Here is a 19,383-nt window from a genome sequence, read left to right as displayed (position 1 = left end):
CTAAGTAATCTCTGATGACACGTTTCTCGAGAACCGCCCAGTTTAGATGCAAATCCCCATAGCAAACCTCTTCTAAACTGGGCGGTTCCCGAGACACATGTCATCAGAGAGCACTTAGACAGAAAAGAACAACCTAAACTTCAGAAGCTCATAAGAAATGAAAGGATTAAGATTTTTTAATAGAAGTAATTTACAAATCTGTTTAACTTTCTGGAGCCAGTTGATCTATATAAAAAAGTTTTTTCCTGGATAACCCCTTTAAGTAATGTGACTCAAAATAGACCCGTAATAGCTTTCAGGAAAGTGAAGAACATCTTCTTACAAGAAGTCGGTACGTGTCAGAAAAGAAAAAGGATATAGATTGGATTAGTAGCACAGCACCAACGGGGAATCACTGTTGTGGGAGCTGTAAATGGTGCCCAAGTTTGAAAAAAGGAAAAAAACTTTCTGCTAGGTGGATCTGAGGTATTGTGAAAGATCTCATCACATGCCGGAGCGATCACATAGTTTATGGAGTCGAGTGTGCATGTGGCCGCTTCTACATAGGGAGCACTATATGCCCCATGCACACTCTGTTCCGTGAACGTGTGCGGTCTGTAAAAACCTTGAAAGGCTTCCCCAGAATTATTGAGCACATAAATACAGAGCATAAAGGTGATACCTCCGTGTTGAAGTTCTACGGAAGTGAGAAAGTCCTCTCCGTTGCTGGTGGAGACAGGAGGCTTTTACTGCAGAAGGCGGCAAGGTGGATTCTGCGCATGCATGCGCAGGGTCCAGCTGGCCTGAATGATAAAGTGAATTTAAGTATATTTTTATAAATATTTACACTATGTTTTGCATTATGTTTGTCCTCACATATGTGTTTAACCCTTTTTGACATTATTTTCACTTATTGGTGTATTTTTGGAGGCATACGCCCACTGATGTCACTGCCAGGTATTTTATGCCGACACTGACGACAGTGGGGGAGTGGTCTGAAGAAGTGCACCTGGTGCACGAAATAGCTATCACGCTCACGGCGTTCCTCCTCCCCATGCTGTAAGTCTGCCGGTCACTGAGTAAAGCACAGTAGTTTCTTCATCTGTGGCGAGTGCCATCTCCATTCTTTCATGTGTATTCTGTTCTGAATTGAGCACCCGCTGAAGCATATACGGACTAGCAGTCCTGGGGCGTCATATTGATCATTTGTGGGTTTCAGGGGAGCTGTGCTGAGAACTCTATCTTTCATGCCTGATATGTTGAAACCATTGTGAGCACATGTGAGGGTGCTTAACAAGTCTGGTCTGTACTGACATCATTTTGTCCTGTATTATTACTTGTGACACTTTGCCCTGAGTTGCTTTGCAGCTGTGACACTGTTCACCTGATTTAGGTGGTGTTTCTGCTGGGAAGGTCCACTTAAGGCATTAAGTGTTGTATTGCATGTGCGTATGATGGATGTTGTACCCTGCACTTTTCTTGGCCAGATCATCATATCCAATAACAATTAGACAGTCCATTATTTCATTTTACGGGTATACAGCTATATTGTTAGGCTTATTTCTTTCATGTAATGAGTGTCTTTGTTCCTTACTGGGTGCTTACTTTATTGTAACACTATATACCAGTATTGAGACTTGTGGAGTCTTTTGTGTAGCATCTATGTATTTTTATTTGTTTTGTACTAATAAAGTTTGTCTGTGTAGAATTATTTTTACTGCTCTATAATATCTGCAATGCTACTTCTAAGAGGTATACTGTAGAGATACATTGAAGAATTCCCTGTTCTGTGTGTGCGCAGAGTATGGGAGACATAATAGCTATTCTCTACACACCAGCTAGGAGAAAACTGAAAAATAGAGAAGGAGCCTGGTGAATAATGCTATAAAGTTATATAATGCCCAGAAATTGAACTACTCCTCATGTACACGTACTTGACACGTTGTGAAATGACACCGGAAAGTGCAGGTACAATTAAATATAAACTAGTTTATTTTTGTTATTTCCTTACTAAGAATGTCTGTGGAAAACCTTCAAGATTCACTCTATTATAAAGCAGGCAGTCCTAAATCTTACAGAATCATATAGATGGTGGTTGCTCAATGATGAGTAGAGATGAGCGAACTTACAGTAAATTCGATTCGTCACGAACTTCTCGGCTCGGCAGTTGATGACTTTTCCTGCATAAATTAGTTCAGCTTTCAGGTTCTCCCGTGGGCTGGAAAAGGTGGATACAGTCCTAGGAGACTCTTTCCTAGGACTGTTTCCACCTTTTCCAGCCCACCGGAGCACTGGAAAGCTGAAATAATTTATGCAAGAAAAAAGTTAGCAACCGCCGAGCTGAGAAGTTCGTGATGAATCGAATTTACTGTAAGTTCGCTCATCTCTAATGATGAGCTATAGAAACAATCTATAGTACAAGGAATTAAAACACTCTGGAATGTGAGCATGCAAAAAAAAAAAATTATTATAAAAATAAAAATAAATTTATAATATGTAAGAAATAAACAAGAAAAAAACATACCAGTAGCAATACAAACATGACATATGCACAATTTCTACTTCCATATTATAGTTTAGTCTGTAATATTAAAATATATACATTTTTAAATTACATGTTATATGTATAAGTTATATGAGCATAGGTAAAAGAAGTCATTGTAATATCCATATCACAACAGGCTTGTGTTGTGGAATTTAGAACTAAAGTGAATGATATAGGATTCCTGTTCTTTTAGGGTCTATTCACACGTACAGTATTCTGCACAGATTGGATGCACAGGATTTTCGGCTATAGATTTCAATGTAAACTGAATGACTGAACACAGCTTCAATCCTGCGCATCAAATCTGCACAGAATACTGTATGTGTGACTAGACCCTTAAAAAGGGAATCTGTCATTAGTATCACCCACACTAACCTGTTGGCAAAGTATGGTGGGTGATACTGAGAAAGATGGTCCTTACATTTCTTTGCTCAGTGATGCCTGTTTTCCGGTATATGCTAATGAGTCGGGTAGGTGCATGTGGGCGTTCCCGCCCCACCCCCACTAAACTGGCTTATTAGCATATACCAAAAGACAGGCATTGTGGACCAATGGAGCAAAGAAAGGTGAACTCCATCTTCATCAGGGTGACCCGCACAAGCCTGTACAAACAGGTTAGTGTGGGAGATACTGATGACAGAGTCCCTCTAAAATATCCCTGCAGTGTTACTCTTCCATCCGATTATCACATTGGGTTGGTTGGAGTTGTGTCTCTTCATGCCTGACCTAAATATTGGTTAGGAGAGTAACGTTGGAGGGATAGAAAATCAACAAGCTGAACCTGCAGCAATGTATTATAATGTAAGCTGTACAAAATAAATTGGAACTGTAGTTTACAGAAAACCTTATATAACATGTTATTTACACTTCAGCACAACAACAACCAGTTTTGCAAGAGTGGGTTTCCTTCGCTCTTAAATAAATAGGTGGGTGATCTTTCACGAATATCACTATCATTGTTTATTTCTGACACAGTTTGGGAGTCATCAAGCCTGTGTTGACAGCAATTCAACTTTACACTGTTGTGTTGTATGAAAATCTCATTTCCATTTCGTGAGGCTTTGAAAGTCTAGAATATTAACAAAAAAGAAAAGTGTATTAGTTTTCTTAGAAGTTTAGTAAACCTGAAATAAACCATTCTTAGCACTGCTGGTCAATCTCATTGTGGCTTAAGGTCTGTGTGGTGTAATGCCACAATTTTGTATAGTGCTCAAAAAAAATTAAGAGAACACTAAGATAACCCATCCTAGATCTGAATGAATGAACTAATCGTATGAAATACTTTTGTCTTTACACAGTTGAATGTGCTGACAACAAAAATCCCACAAAAATTATCAGTGGAAATCAAATTTATCAACCCATGGAGGTCTGGATATGGAGTCACACTCAAAATCAAAGTGGAAAACCGCACTACAAACTGATCAAACTGACTTTGATGTAATGTCCTTTAAAACAAGTCAAAATGAGGCTCAGTAGTGTGTGTGGCCTCCACGTACCCGTATGACCTCCCTACAATGCCTGGGCATGCTCCTGATGAGGTGGCGGATGGTCTCCTGAGCTGGACTAAAGCATCCGCCAACTCCTGGACAGTCTGTGGTGAAACGTGGCGTTGGTGGATGGAGCGAGACTTGGTGTTCTGCATTCAAAAGTGACCAAAACATCAGCCAGGAAGCATAGGAACTAAAAAGAGGTCAGTGGTCACCATCTGCAGAACCAGGGCTGTGGAGTCGGTAGATAAATGTTCCGACTCAGATCCCACAGTTTTTTGTACTTCCGACTCCTTTGTATTAATATGCGAATGTATTTATAAACACTTACAGTTGAATCAAGAAGCTGTTCCACCAAGTCCTTCTAAGCTCTTCTAGCAGAGAGAGGTAGTTGGGTAGAAGCTGCTGCCTTCTCCTTTTTGTGTGCTGATCTGCTGCTGAGATAGGGCAGTGGGAGGATCCAGGAAGGGGCATTTATTATAAAACATGATTTCCCTAGTAGAATCTCATAGTCATGTTTCAAGTTTAAGCTAAAAATCGGAGTTTACAAGTTTTTATAGCCTTAGCTGAATGGCAGCAGTATTCCAATGGTTTACAGTCTTTAACTATTGACCCGCCATTCCTTTCACTTATACAAGTGTCTCTAGTCCTGCAAAAAACATATTTCCTTAACCCCTTATCAGTGAGAGGCTAGGTTACCAATGGGTTCCCTGTAACAGCAGAACACAACACTATGGAAAGTATTGCCACTCCTAATTATGCATTGCGTGCCATATAGTGAAGCACATGAAAAGCATGCTTCTTCGCGGTCACTTAACGTGTTCGTTTTGCGGTTACGTGAGGCACTGCATGCATTGGTCTTTATTCTTACAGTAGAGAGGTCATTAATTATAACTTTTTTGTGAATTGGGACATTTAAACTTGTTTTTTTTTTTTTATTACAATCTAAATTTAGTAGGAGTCGGTGCATTGTTTGCCGACTCCAGGTACCCAAAATTTCGTCCGACTCCACAGCCCTGTGCAGAACCACTCCATTATTGCGGTGTCTTGCTAATTGCCTATAATTTCCACCTGTTGTCTGTTCCATTTGCACAACAGCATGTGAAATTGATTGCCAATCAGTGTTGCTTCCTGAGTGGACAGTGTGATTTCACAGAAGTGTGATTGACTTGGAGTTACATTGTGTTTAAAGGGGTACTCCGCCCCTGGCATCTTATCCCCTATCCAAAGGATTGGGGATAAAATGTTAGATCATCACGGTCCCGCTGCTGGGGACCCCGGGGATCGCCGCTGCGGCACCCCTCCATCATTACTGCACAGAGCGAGTTCGCTCTGTGCGTAATGACAGGTGATACAGGGGCCGGAGCAGCGTGACATCATGGCTCCACCCCTCATGACATCACGGCCCGTCCCCTTAATGCAAGTCTATGGCAGGGGGCGTGACGACAGCCACGCCCCCTCCCATAGACTTGTATTGACGGGGCAGGCCGTGACGTCACGAGGGGCGGAGCCGTGACTTAACGATGCTCCGGCCCCTGTATTGCCCGTCATTACGTGCAGAGCGATCTCGCTCTGCGCAGTAATGATAGCGGGGTGCTGCAGCAGCGATCCCCGGGGTCCCCAGCAGCAGGACCCCGACGATCTGACATCTTATCCCCTATCCTTTGGATAGGGGATAAGATGTCTAGGGGCGGAGTACACCTTTAAGTGTTCCCGTTATTTTTTTTGAGCAGTGTATTTGTTGGATAGATACAGAATTTTACATAGAAAACTCTTCTGGGCACATAATATTGCAGACACACAGAAAACAATATGCCACATAGAATTCTATAGGCGATTAGCTGCATACAACAGGTACGGCTGTACAGAGCTGTGATATGCTTTTCTGCATGAGCTCTTATAGTGCACATTTTCCTGCCATATACTTTCCCTATAAAGATAGTTTCCCCAAACTAACAAAGCGTCTCAGTATTATTACTGGTGCTTACCAGGACAGGCATATTTCTTTTTGTACTTTGGCTGAGACTTTGTATACTGACCTTGTGAAACTTGTACACTAAAGATAACAAAACACAGTTTGGGGGTTTCAAAGTTCTCTATTTCAGCTGATGTCACTTACGCAAAAATACTGGTAAATATAGTTCAAAAACCTTTCACAACCAGCTTTACTTAAGCTACAACTCTGTAATTAAAAAACAACAATACCTGTTCATTTCAGGTTCATGCCTTTTGATGCTAGTGTCTCAAACTGTTGAAGAGCACGAAGTTCTTCATCTGAAAAAGGGGGTACCTGCAAACATAGTTTTTCATTAGTTACTTTGAAGATATTGAATATACCCAGTTTTCAAAAGTAGTTATTGTTTAACCTCTTGGGGACGCAGGGCATATGCATACACCCTTCATCCCCGATCCTTAAGGACTCAGGGCGTACCTGTACGCCCTGGTCCAGTATAACAGGTTTAAACCGTTCTCACCGGTTTAGAACAGGATAAACCCCGTGAGTGCCGGTTGCTAGGGGCAGCCAGGACCCACGTCTAATGCTGGGCACGGCCGATCGGGCCGATGCCCGGCATTAACCCTTTAGACGCCACAATCAAAGTTGATTGCGGCTTTTAAAGTGAAAGTAAAAGAATCCCAGCACCTCAACGGAGCTTATCGAGACTATCGGGACAAAATAGCGATGTCCCGATCAGCTTACAGGATGACGGGTGGCTGCCTCGTCCAATCGGTGATCTATTGCTCCATACCTTTTGCAGCAGGCTAGAGCAGCAGAGCACCGGTTACACTGATCAATGCTGTGTAATGGCATAGCATTGAACAGTGTAAGCAATCAGAAGATTGCATCTTGTAGTCCCCTATAGGTGCAAAAAATAAAAATTTTAATAAAAGTTCATTAACCCTTTCCCTATTAAAAGTTTTAATCACCCCACTTTTCCCATTTTTTTAATAAAATGTAATAAAGAATAAATAAAATCATATGTGGTACCGCCACGTGCATAAATGTCCGAACTATTAAAATATAATGTTATCTAAACCACATGGTCGATGGCGTACACGTAAAAAAATACCAAAGTCCAAAATTGTGCATTTTTGGTCACTTCATATACCATAAAAATAACAAAAAGTCCCATTAAAACAAAAATGGTACCGATAAAAACTAGAGACGATGGTGCAAAAAATGAGCCCTCATACCACCCCATATACGGAAAAATAAAAAAGTTATAGGGGTCAGAATATGCCAATTTTAAATAAACATACTAATTTTGGTGCATGTAGTTTATAATTTTAGTATTAAAATAAAACCTACATAAATTGGGTATCCTTGTAACCATATGGACCTACAGAATAAAGATAATGTGTTATTTTTACCAAATATTGCAGTAGAAACGGGAGCCCCCAGAAGTTACAAAATGGCTTTTCTTTTTTGTTTCACCCCAAAAATATATATTTTTTTTGTTTCGACGCAGGTTATATTATAAAATCAGTGATGCCATTACAGAGTACAATTGTTGACGCAAAAAACAAGCCCTTATATGGGTCTGTAGGTGCAAAATGTAAAGTTATGATTTTTAGAAAGGAAGGAGGAAAAAGCGAAAATGCAAAATCGAAAATTTGCCGAGTCCTTAAAGGGGTATTCCAGGAAAAAAGATTTTTTTTTTTATATATCAACTGGCTCCAGAAAGTTAAACAGATTTGTAAATTACTTCTATTAAAAAATCTTAATCCTTTCAATACTTATAAGCTTCTGAAGTTAAGGTTGTTCTTTTCTGTCTAAGTGCTCTCTGATGACACGTGTCTCGGGAAACGCCCAGTTTAGAAGCAAATCCTCATAGCAAACCTCTTCTAAACTGGGTGTTTCCCGAGAAACGTGTCATCAGAGAGCACTTAGACAAAAAAGAACAACCTTAACTTCAGAAGCTTATAAGTACTGAAAGGATTAAGATTTTTTAATAGAAGTAATTTACAAATCTGTTTAACTTTCTGGAGCCAGTTAATATATAAAAAAAAAGTTTTTTCCTGGATAACCCCTTTAAGGCGAAAATAGTCCCTAACTAAGGGGTTAATACAATGATTAATACTGCTGGAGCATAACTAGACTTTAGCTTAACATGATGGTACTCAACTAATACAGCTTCCATATAAGCACTGGTCCAGTTATAGGCTCATAAGGACAGTTCCAATGAGCTGCTAATATGAAGTTTCAACAAAATGTTCTACATGAACCCAATTTAAAATGTAAGAAAAAAATGATAAGTAACTTTGCTGCAGTACAAAGGATAAACAGGAGACATCACTTTCATCCTTCCACCAACGTAGTCCCATGCAGTAAGATATATAAAGACTCTGGTTAGTACCTGAAAATCTGTTTGCTGTTGTAAATGCTGCACCATTTTCAACGTGTTTGCAATTGTTGCCTGAATGCTTTCCACTGACTTTTGCTGGTCTGCAGCAATCTTGTCGAGCTGGGAAGACAGACCCTTAAAGCGTGACTTCACACTGGCCAACTGCTCCAGCAATACAGTAGGGTTATCCTAAAATGAAATAGTTTGCTCCGTATTAAAAGATACCCCTCAAAGCTTAACCACCTATCGAGTTCTAAAATCTAAAAGAAAAAGTTAACAAAAAGTAAAACTCTCAGCTTTAAGAGTGTCTTCATACAGACAATGTCACATGACTACAGGATAGGTAATGTGTCTGATCCTGGGCCAGCACTACCATAGGGCAGATACATTCGAGCGTACCCCTCCCCTTCTTCAAAGAGAAGAAATGAGCCAGAGCCCAGACATGAGGAAGAGGCCAAAGCGCAGGAGCAGGGGAAAGGTGAGTAAGATTTTTTTTTTTTTTTTTTTGTAGAGGAGATGGGATTCTCTTCCCTAACTTCTTGGGACTTTCCAACCCATCTAAATTACTGGGGGCTTTCCTACCTATCTAACTATATAAGGCTTTGTTACCTAACTAGAGGGTGCCTCCCTACCTATCTAAGTACTGAGGGCATCAACAAAATCTGTGAAGGGGGGGGGGGGGCATTCTCTACCATGGGATCTCTACCTACTGACTGGGGGGGGCGGACTCGCTACCCATCTACAAAGGGGGGTGAGGGATTGCCTACCATACTGGGAGAAAGTCACTACCAGTAGGTATATGGCTATATGCCTGCTTACTGGGTGGCATCTACCTAATAGGGGTGAAATTACCCACTTAGTGGAGGTATCTACCTAAATGGGGCATTTAGCTATTTTTGGCAATCCCACAGAGTGAACAGTGCCAGTGCACTTATTTGACCAGATGGATAATTGGATGTCTTATTAACAAAAAGCATAGTCTATGGAGGAATTTATGTGCAGCATTTAGTGTCTCAGACCGCCATACAGACCTGTTCTCAAAAAAACAAACAAAAAAAAAAAAACCTACAAACATATGTGCAAAAACACTTTTGGGTCCAACTACCCATCCCTGCCTAGAGATTGAAGTATACCTAAGGCAACCTGAGAATAAAAACTTGCTCAGATTGTTGCTTTTTTAAAGCAAATAAAAGGATGTAAATGCTGTACCTGGGACGATTCCTCTGGGAGGCTCTTCCGTATTTCAAACTCCAGTTTTTGTTCAATGTAATCCAAGTCAGACTCAGCTTTTTGAAACTGAAATTTAGATTTCCAGAAAACATCACAACTTGTTACCACAAGCAAACAAAGGTCTTAACACCTACTTTCCCCACCAAACATTGCCATTCTCCAAATGGTGGTTGTATGAAGTTGTCCTCTGCTCCCAAATGCTTTGACAATACTATTGCACTGCTAGCTGTATAGTACAGTAGTGCAATAAAGTCAGAGCAATTATTAGCAGAAAAATCTTCACAGTTCAAGAAATAAAAGCAGCTGGACCACAGGCGATCATACACAGACGGGGGAGGAGGCGTTCAAGTACATCCACAACGTTGCTCGGGTCACTGGCCAATGCCCTTTTAACATTGCACTGCTTTTTGTGCCAGGCCACTAGTAGTACAACATAAAAAGGGCCCTGGACAGGAAAGAGAAGAGTATTAAAAAGAGCTCATATTTATAAATATCACATCACAAGGTTTAAGGAATCTGTTAACCAAATACCATAAAAGGAAAAACAAACACTTAACCTAATCCTAGAACACAAAGGTTATAAATCTTGTTTTGGAGCTATATAAACAAGGCAATCTATGGTATACACCGTGTGGTGTCTTGTAGTGCTGGGCGGTATCAACAAAAATGCATATCATGGTATTTTTGTAAGTTATGGCAGTTCCACGGTATTTAACGGTATTCCTGGGGAACTGATCATATGTGTTCCACGGGCACTGCTCTGCTTCTCTAACCCCCCCCCCCCCAATGAACTATCAGTCGCTGCGCTGTGCCGTCCCCCCCCCATCAGGGAACTAATCATATGGGACCCGCAGGCGCTGCTCGCCACGTCCTCCTGTGCCCGGGCTGCAAAAATAAACAAAATAAACTTTGACTCCCCTTCCTACGTTCTCCCATTGCTCCAATATCGGCTCCTTACACCGACAGCTCTGTGACGTTCCCGTCCCCAGGAAGCAGAATGGTGAACAGTGAGGCCGATACCGGAGCAACAGGGGGAACGTAGAAAGGGGAGTCAAAGTTTATTTTGTAAATTTTTGCAGCCCGGGCACAGGAATATGTAAAATAATCAGTAAAGATGTCATTTATTAATCATTTCCAGCACCGCGGCACGCAACTCATTCATTTAAAGTGCCAACGGCTCACAGGAGGAATGGGGGAGCAGCGCCCGGGGGTCACATATGATTAGTTCTCGGATGTGGGGGATAGCGCAGCGCTGCGACTGATAATTCATTCGAAGGGGGGGGGGGGGGAGGGGTCAGACCGGTATTGCGGTATAGGAAAAATTCATATTGTACAGAATTAAAAAAATAAAAATAGGTATTCAGTATGAAAAGGTATATCGCCCAGCACTAATGTCTCGTACAGGTCCTGGGGGGCGGGGGGGGGGGGGGGGGGATACAAGATCTACTGTTTGAGAGAGTAATAATATATTCTTTGTCATGCACTGGACCAATTGGACCAGCACCAGTCATAAGACAGCAAATGTGCTTTGTTTACAAAAACTAACAAGAGAACTGTCAGTATGGCCTGTGACAACCAATCACAGTACAGCCTTCTTTTTCATAAATTTAAAGTGTAATTGTCATTGACAAACTTTAACACGGTCCTGAGACCGTTCCTCCCTCCTAGAATTATAATGAAGTCCATCTCCTGAAATCAGTCCTTCATTTTAAATGGCAGTAACACTTCAAGTCAACTAATGGTGGACTAGACAGTAAGAATGACAGATTTATCAAACAGTTTAAATGGGGTACTCCGCTGCTCAACGTTTGGCACAAACTGTTCTTAACGCTGGAGCCGGGAGCTCGTGATGTCATAGCCCCGTCCCCTCATGATGTTATACCCCGCCGCCTAAATGCAAGTCTATGGGAAGGGGCATGACAGCTGTCGCACACCCCCTCCCATAGACTTGCATTTAGGGGCGAGGCATGATGCCATGATGGGGCAGGGCTACGACGTCATGAGCTCCCGGCACCGGCTCCAGCATTCAGAACAGTTTGAGTACCCCTTTAAGTCTTTATGATACATCTTATACTAGACTGTCTAAAAATGTGCAAGTTTACAATTAATTAATAAGTCCTTATGATAAATCTTGCACATTTTTACACAGTCTAGTGTACGTTTACATTGAATTAATACATCTTCGGAAACTTGTGCACTGTTGTTGCTGTTTTATTGTGGTAACCCAGTTTTCATTGTGATTTTCCTCACTGGGCACAAACTAATAAAATAAATTAAATAGTAAATCACACAAAAAGGGCATGTTACAGCCACTGGCGGAGCGGGCATTGCCTGCATATACAAAACATCACAGAAACCATAAAAAGAGGAGAAGAACAGCAGGGACCATCAGGGTAGCAAGGGTTGGAGACTGGGTCTTATTTTCAGAAAAAAACCTCTTTAAAAGTTTTAACCTATCCATCCACAGTGGGGGTCCGACTGTTAAAATCCACACAATCACGTTAATGGAGGCCCCTTGCCCTGGGCTAAATAAGTGGAGGAGCGCTTGGCCTCCAATCCATTCACTCTTTATAACAGTATTTCTCAAGCGCGGTCATCAAGACCCCCCCCCCCCCAACAGGTGAGGTTTTCTGGATTTCCTTAGTCTTTCACCCACAGTTATATTACCTGTGAAAGACTAAGGAAATCCTGAAAACATGACCTGTTGGGGGTCTTGGGGACCGCACTTGAGAGACGCTGCTCTATAGAGCTTCCAAAGACAACCTAGTGTGGAATTCAGAGCAAACTAGGTGAAGATGGAGCATGTTCTTCTGCCTCATTCTGCTTGACCTAAGGGTGGTCATTTATTATCTTGGGATAACCCTTTAAGTAAAGGTGATTTGACAGATCTATATAGAGTTCTGCAGGAATTATAAATAAAAGGGTTATTGAGGAGGAAAACATGTGGTAACCAACAACCCGATAATGTTGTCAAAATTGCGCAGACATTGTGTGGCCATTGGTGATCACATATGGCATGGTTTCGCTCACCCATGCATTTCATGCTTAAAGGGGTACTCTGCTGCTCAGGATTTGGAACAAACTGTTCCGAACACTGGAGCCGGCAGCTTGTGATGTCATAGCCCCGCCCCCTCAATGCAAGTCTATGGGAGGGGGTGCAACGGCTGTCATGCCCCCTCCCATAGACTTACATTGAGGGGGCGGGGCTATGACGTCACAAGCTCCTGGCTCCAGCATTGGGAACAGTTCCAAACGCTGAGCGGCGGAGTACCCCTTTAATGACTGCTAACCAAGCGAGACATGAATGACTCCCAGGCCTTTAGCAGCCCGTCTATGAGAACCACATACCTAAACATTTCAAGCAGCTGAGTTGCAGAGGTCCTGGCTGTGCAATCCCAACCCTCCGAGAGGTCATAATACAGTCTTTTTAATAACAGATTTAGAGAGGAATTTTATTTACTTTTGCACATAAACCAAGGAGACACCTCAATGACCACAATGTATGGAGGTTATCCCGACCCAAAAGCTGTCCTGTTTTTTTTATTTAAGAGCTGATGAACGTGCTCTCCAATCACCCAATGTGCATGAAAAAGTACATGTGTGTCACACAAAAAAAAGTGCACAAAGGATGCGGTCTATCGCAAGCTGTTTTTTATTTTCATAGACAAAAAGTGAAAATGGATCCAGTGTAAGATTCTCCATAAATGTATGTTTAGTACTGTAATAACACCTACTGCACTCCCTACTAAGAGGTCAAAAGTTAGCACACGATGTATAGGACATCCTTCATTCTGCTCGCTCACTGACTATTTATGAAAAAAAGAATCAATTTACTACTAGTGTTCCCTAACCCTCTGTGGCTGGTACATGGCAATTGTTCCAAGCCAGTGGACCTATAACTTACATGTTCTTAATTCACTTAGCTTGTTTCAATAAAGCTATTTTATTTCACATTATTTGTGTTTTTTTTTTTTTTTTTTTTTAATGAACTGGGTCAAGCGATCCCCCTTAGCCGGGGAGGCTTTCTTTTCTAGGACCCTCCTAATGGGGTTCCATTTATGGTGATCATAGTGGCCGTTATACAGGCCATTTGGAAACTACTTAGTGCTTTTCACTTTTTATACAATTTATGCTAAAATAAATGTTCCCCCGCCCCCACCCTCATTCTGCGCTCTATACCCCATGATGACAAATTGAGAACAGAATGCAGGAAATCTTACCTAATTTATTGAAAAGGAAAACCTTAAATATTCCATTGACAGGCCACATTCACACAGCAGAATGTCCTCTACTTCTCCACGGCACACAAGTTATTTACAGCAGATTCCAAGCAAAACTTGCATGTGGAAATTCTGCCTTATGTCAATGGAAGGTCCTGACAAGGGGTACGGACTAGGGATCGCCCGATACCGATAATTGGTGGAGGTTAGGGTCGGTAGCCAATAACTTATACCGATATTTCGGTATAAGTTATCAGCTATTTATCCCCCCGCGACACCGCTGCAGATGATTGATTTAAAGCGGGCGCTTTAAATCAATGCACTGCAGTGGCTTTTGTGGTGCCATAGGCCGCCGCCACCACCACCCGCTTCTCTCCCCCTACCTGTCAGGGTGGTCTAGGCCATCCATCCTTCCTGTAGTGTCCGGCGGCATTCCGGGTGGAGGGTGAACCGGTCCAGGCTGCCCTTCTTCTCCAGGGGTCCTCTTCTCCACTCCGGGCAGGCTCCGGCCTAGTAACGCAGCATAGACGCCGCTGCGCAGCGACGCACCTGACATCACGGCGTAGCGGCATCTATGCAGCGTACTAGGCTGGAGCCTGCCCGGAGTGGAGAAGAGCACCCCCGGAGAAGAAGGGCAGCCCGGACCGGTTCACCCTCCACCCGGAATGCCGCCGGACACTACAGGAAGGATGGATGGCCTGGACCACCCCCATTACGGGTAAGTTTAATTTTTTTTTTATCGACTCGTAGGGTGGGGGAGGGGCCCGACCGGTATAGCGGTGGGAGAAAAAAAAAACGGTATCCGGTTCATACCGGTATACCGCCCAGCACTACAGTGGGGGGTGCGACACGGTGCGGTGGGTTGGGGGGGTGGCGGTCGCGGTGTGGCGGGTCGGGGGGCGTTTGCGGTGTGGGCAGGGCATTATCAGCTTATCGGCAATGTAATTGCCGATACCGATAATGCCCAAAATCGTGATTATCGGCCGATATCGGCCATACCGATAATCGGTCGATCCCTAGTACGGACATGTCAATTCTTCAATACACCTTCCATTGACATAAGGTAGAATTTCCACATGAAGTTTTGCTTGGAATCTGCTTCAAATGTCTTGTTGCCATGGGTTTTGATAGAAGTAGGAGGTGCGGTAAGGAAATACTGCTGTGTGAACACTTCCGTATTCAGACCCTTTACTCAGTACTTTGGTGAAACACCTTTGGCAGGGATTACGGCCTCCAGTCTTCTTGGCCATGATGGTACAAGGTTTACACCTGGATTTGGGGAATATTTTTTTTCTGTTGATCCTCTAAAGCTCTGCCAGGTTAGATAGGGAACATTGGCGGACAGTTTTTATTTTTTCAGATCTCCCTAGAAATGTTCAATTGGGTTAAAGTCAGGACTTTGGCTGGGCCACTCAAAGACATTAAAAAAGGCGAAAAGCCTCTCCTTGTGAAGTAACGTAGATGGTAAGGGTAAAGCAAAAGGAAGATTCAATACCGCTTACCAGAGGAGGTTGTGCAACAACATACACCACAATGGTAAAGGTGTGTAGTTGGATAAGAACCGTCTGCAGCCTTCCTGGACATGGGTAGAATATATTCAAAGAAAAGCTTTGTTATAACCAGGATTCGCGGCGCTGAGTGGAGCAAGAAATTACAGAGCCAGGATACAATGCACAGCGAAACGCGTTGCATTATTGGAATTAAATCGGATGGATTGTATCCTGGCTCTGTGATTTCTTGCTCCGCTCAGCGCCACGAATCCTGGTTATAACGAAGCTTTTCTTTGAATATACTCAAAGACATTGACAGTTTTCCCTAATCCAGCCCTGTGTTTTCTTGGTTGTGCTCAGGGTCATTATGTTGGAAGGTGAACCTTCTGCCCAGTCTGAGGTCCAGAGAACTCTGGATCAGGGCTTTTTTTTTTTTGTTTTTTTTTATCATCATCAAGAACATCCCTGCACTTTTCTCTATTCAGCTTTACCCCAACCCTGACCAGACTAAAAAACACCCCCACAGCATGATGCTTCACTGTAGAGATGGTATTAGGCAGGTGATAAGCCGTGGCTGGTTTTCACATGACACCTAGACTAGGGGTCAAAATGATCAATTTCGATTTTATCAGATCAGAGAATCTTGTTTCTCACAATCTAAGTTTTTTTTTTGCAAATTTCATTTGGGATTTCATATGTCTTACTAAGGAGAGACTACTTTCTGGCCACCCTGCCATAAAGCCCAGATTGGTTGAGTGTGGCAGTGATGGTTGTCCTTCATGAAGAGTCTCCCATCTGCACTCAGGATCTTTGGAGCACAGTCATTGTGACCATTGGGTTCTTTGTCACCTCTCCTACCAAGGCCATTCTTTTCTGATTACTTCGTTTGGTTGGGCGGCCAGCTTTAGGAAGAGTTCTGGTTGTTCTTGGGAATTCTGCGCTGCAGAATTTTTTTGTACCCTTCTCAACATCTGTGTTGCCACACAATCCTGTCTCTGAGCTCTACAGGCAGTTTTTTCCACCTCATAAGTGTTTTGCACTGCTATAACATTGTCAGCTATAAAATGTTTTAGAAAAAGGGAGGAGGGGGGTGTCTTTCCAAATCTTGTCCAAACAACTGAATTTATCACAGGAAACAAAGAAATGGAAGGCCCGCAGAGTTAATTCCAAGGGTCATAGCTAAAGGTCTGAATACTTTTGTCTATGCAAAATGTAAAGATCTGTAGTGGAAAATGTTTAGAATCCCCTGTGCCCGGGCTGCAAAAAGTAATAAAATAAAACAAACTCACCTTCTGACATTCCCCCGTTGCAGCGAAATTGGTGTCCCGGTCCTCCGATGCCGGTGTAGTGCCATATTTTTTGTTTTGCCATGGAATAGGTTACATGACTCAGCACTTTCCAGTGCTAGACTAAGATAGTTTCATTGGCAGACCCGCGCAAACCCGCCCCCAACTATTGGTTGCTGGAGGGGCTGGGGGTGCTCGCGCGCATGTGTCAGGTGACCACAAACATACTGTCTCAACCACCGTTCCCTTCAGTGTGAGTTCGCCTACCACAGCAAGATGATGTCTACTGCAGCGATAGCCGAAGCACTGCGGCTGTAATGTAATTGATTCATCACTATGGGGACCGTGCGCCCGCAGGGGGATCTTGGCGCTGCGGCTGACATTACATTAATTCGCTGCTATGGGGACCGTGCGCCCGCGAAGGGATTTGTATGAGAGGCCAGCCAATGTGCTCAGCTTGTGACACCCACGGCCGCACGGTCCCCAAAGCAGGGAATGAATTTAATGTCAGCAGCAGCACTGGGATCCCCCCGTGGGCGCACAGAGTCAATTACATTACAGCCGCAGCAGTCTTCTTCCTGGGGATGAGGAGTCATACTGCACTCAGTGTATCGTCTGCCGCAGCAATGTACCGGCTGATGAGATCGTGTAAGGAGCCCGGGCAGCAGGGAGAAGGTTCCTTACATGACACTCCGCCTATCATCGGCCAAGGCGGGACATCACTGTGGCAGATGATACACTGAATACAGTATAACTCTCCGTCCCCAGGAAGCAGACCAGCACTGGAGGACCGGGAACCCAATATCACAGCAACAAGGGAACATCAGAAGGGGAGTTATTTGTTTTGTTACTTTTTTGCAGCCCGGGCACAGGGGATTATAAAAAATGTATACTACAGATCCTTAAGTGTTTCCTTTTTAATAAATTAGCAAAGACTTCTAACTAGAGATAAGCGAACTTACAGTAAATTCGATTTGTCACGAACTTCTCGGCTCGGCAGTTGATAACTTATCCTGCATAAATTAGTTCAGCTTTCAGGTGCTCCCGTGGGCTGGAAAAGGTGGAAACATTCATAGGAGACTCTTTCCTAGGACTGTATCCACCTTTTCCAACCCACCGGAGCACCTGAAAACTGAACACATTTATGCAGGAAAAGTCATCAACTGCTGAGCCGAGAAGTTTGTGACGAATTGAATTTACTGTAAGTTCGCTCATCTCTACTTCTAACCCTCTGGGGGGGTTTACATTTTCATTGTGGGATAGAGTGCAGAAGAATGGGGAATTTTTATTTTATTTTAGCACAAGGCCACGACATAAAACGGGAATAAAGTGAATCCGTAATCATGTTTGGCGCCATCCAATAGTTATGAATGTCTCAGGTTTAGGGCACCTTTAGCTGGTCCAACCCAATTTCCTTTAGGAGCAGTAATCTTGTATCTAGCGCTTGTTTCATAAGCCTTTATGAGCAATTGCTGGATTATTCATTTAACCCTTCACTTCTATCCACGTTTGCCCCACATCCACATGGAAATGTGCAATTTTTTTTAGCCTTTTAAAAATGACGCGATCAGCTACATATGAGCAGCGGATAGCTGGGCATATACCACAGGGAAATAATTGCTCTATGTACATAGGTAAAATCACTTTTAGTTGCATTCAGCTAAATGCGCTGCAGAATCTGTAGTCGCTAAATTAATAAAATTATTATTAAATGCAGTATGTACTACTGAAATGTTGTGGTTAACGTGTTTTTTTTTGTTTTTGTTTAAATAGTTGCCAGTTTTAGCATTTACTCTCTAAGGCTATGTTCAGAGAGTGGAATTTCCGTGAAAAATTCTGTGGAATTTACTGCGATTCCAGTAATGGGATTCCGCTACCCAATCCTAATTTCCGCATTCCGCAAAAGTTAAAGATCAGTCTTTCATTTTGCAGAATTCCACAGCCAAATCCTATTGAAGTCAACGGGGCTTTGAATTTCAGCGGAATTCTTTGTTTGGAGCACACAATTCTGCAATTCCATTCATCAATCTTTTCAGAACAGAAAATGCGCGGAATTGCGGAGATTCTGCTGTCTGAACATAGCCTAATTTCCCGACCTGGGAGCCTCCAGCTGTTACAAAACTGCATTTACCGCAGATGGGCAACCGCATTGTGTGTTTTCACAATCTGGATGCTTATTAGTTTTGTGATCAAATAGTCACATGACATGTCGGACAGCATGTTAGGGTTAATCGTCGGATTCCATAGATTTTATGCCCTAGCTATAGCAATGTGATCCAAGCGCTGATCCCGCTCCTGGTTTTCTATTGAGCAGGTTTTCCCATCACACTTGGAGTGATTTACTAGGGTTTTCTTTTGCCACATAGTGCGCCCCCTACAGATCAGGATATACAATGGTAATATCACAAGGGGGCGGGGCTATGCATAGATAATGATGGGGCAGGGACTAGGTGGATTACCGTACAGGTAACGCAGCAGTGTGACTGGCGCCAGTGATTGGCGTGCAGAGTGACAAGTGAATGACAGAGGGCGGGGCCGCAGGACGTGGATCAGGAGATCCGGGGTATAATCCGCGGTGTGGCCCTGCTGACGGAGCGGAGCGGGATGGAGAGGCGTCTCCTGCTCCCGCCATTTCTCAGCTCCGTACACGTTCCGGCCAGCAGGCCCTCCGCTCGGCTCTATCAGTATACACAGCCGGGGCCGCCCTCCCGTTGGTGCACACCGCCGCTTGTGGTGCTGGAGCCGGGCGGCAGCTATCACGTCAGCTTGAGGCCGCCACAACCAGGTGCTCGGCGTCCACCAT

At 43.3% G+C, this 19,383-nt stretch overlaps 2 protein-coding genes across 3 annotated transcripts in view; one reads left to right on the top strand and one right to left on the bottom strand.

Annotated features, from left to right (window-relative positions):
- Positions 1 to 2,336: 2,336 nt before the first annotated feature.
- The window catches only part of SKA2 (spindle and kinetochore associated complex subunit 2), a 17,319-nt gene continuing 272 nt past the window's right edge, over positions 2,337 to 19,383 (bottom strand). Inside the window, exons 2-5 of one of the 2 annotated variants that reach the window (XM_056556845.1) lie at positions 9,564 to 9,650; positions 8,367 to 8,543; positions 6,217 to 6,301; positions 2,337 to 3,593 (exon numbers count right to left, since the gene is read on the bottom strand). In XM_056556845.1, the coding sequence (XP_056412820.1) occupies positions 6,221 to 6,301; positions 8,367 to 8,543; positions 9,564 to 9,650 (345 nt within the window). In that variant the 3' untranslated portion in view covers positions 2,337 to 3,593; positions 6,217 to 6,220. The remainder of the gene's footprint in view (positions 3,594 to 6,216; positions 6,302 to 8,366; positions 8,544 to 9,563; positions 9,651 to 19,383) is intronic. The other variant, XM_056556844.1, reaches the window with a different exon arrangement.
- PRR11 (proline rich 11) overlaps positions 18,447 to 19,383 on the top strand; it is a 22,467-nt gene continuing 21,530 nt past the window's right edge. The window contains exon 1 of the mRNA XM_056556842.1: positions 18,447 to 19,365. The gene's annotated coding sequence lies outside the window, so the exon portion shown is untranslated. The remainder of the gene's footprint in view (positions 19,366 to 19,383) is intronic.

This window comes from Hyla sarda, chromosome 2, assembly GCF_029499605.1.
Source record: "Hyla sarda isolate aHylSar1 chromosome 2, aHylSar1.hap1, whole genome shotgun sequence".
Taxonomy (NCBI): domain Eukaryota; kingdom Metazoa; phylum Chordata; class Amphibia; order Anura; family Hylidae; genus Hyla; species Hyla sarda.
Note: the sequence above shows the minus strand (reverse complement) of the source record. Positions and strands in the feature narration are given on the sequence as shown.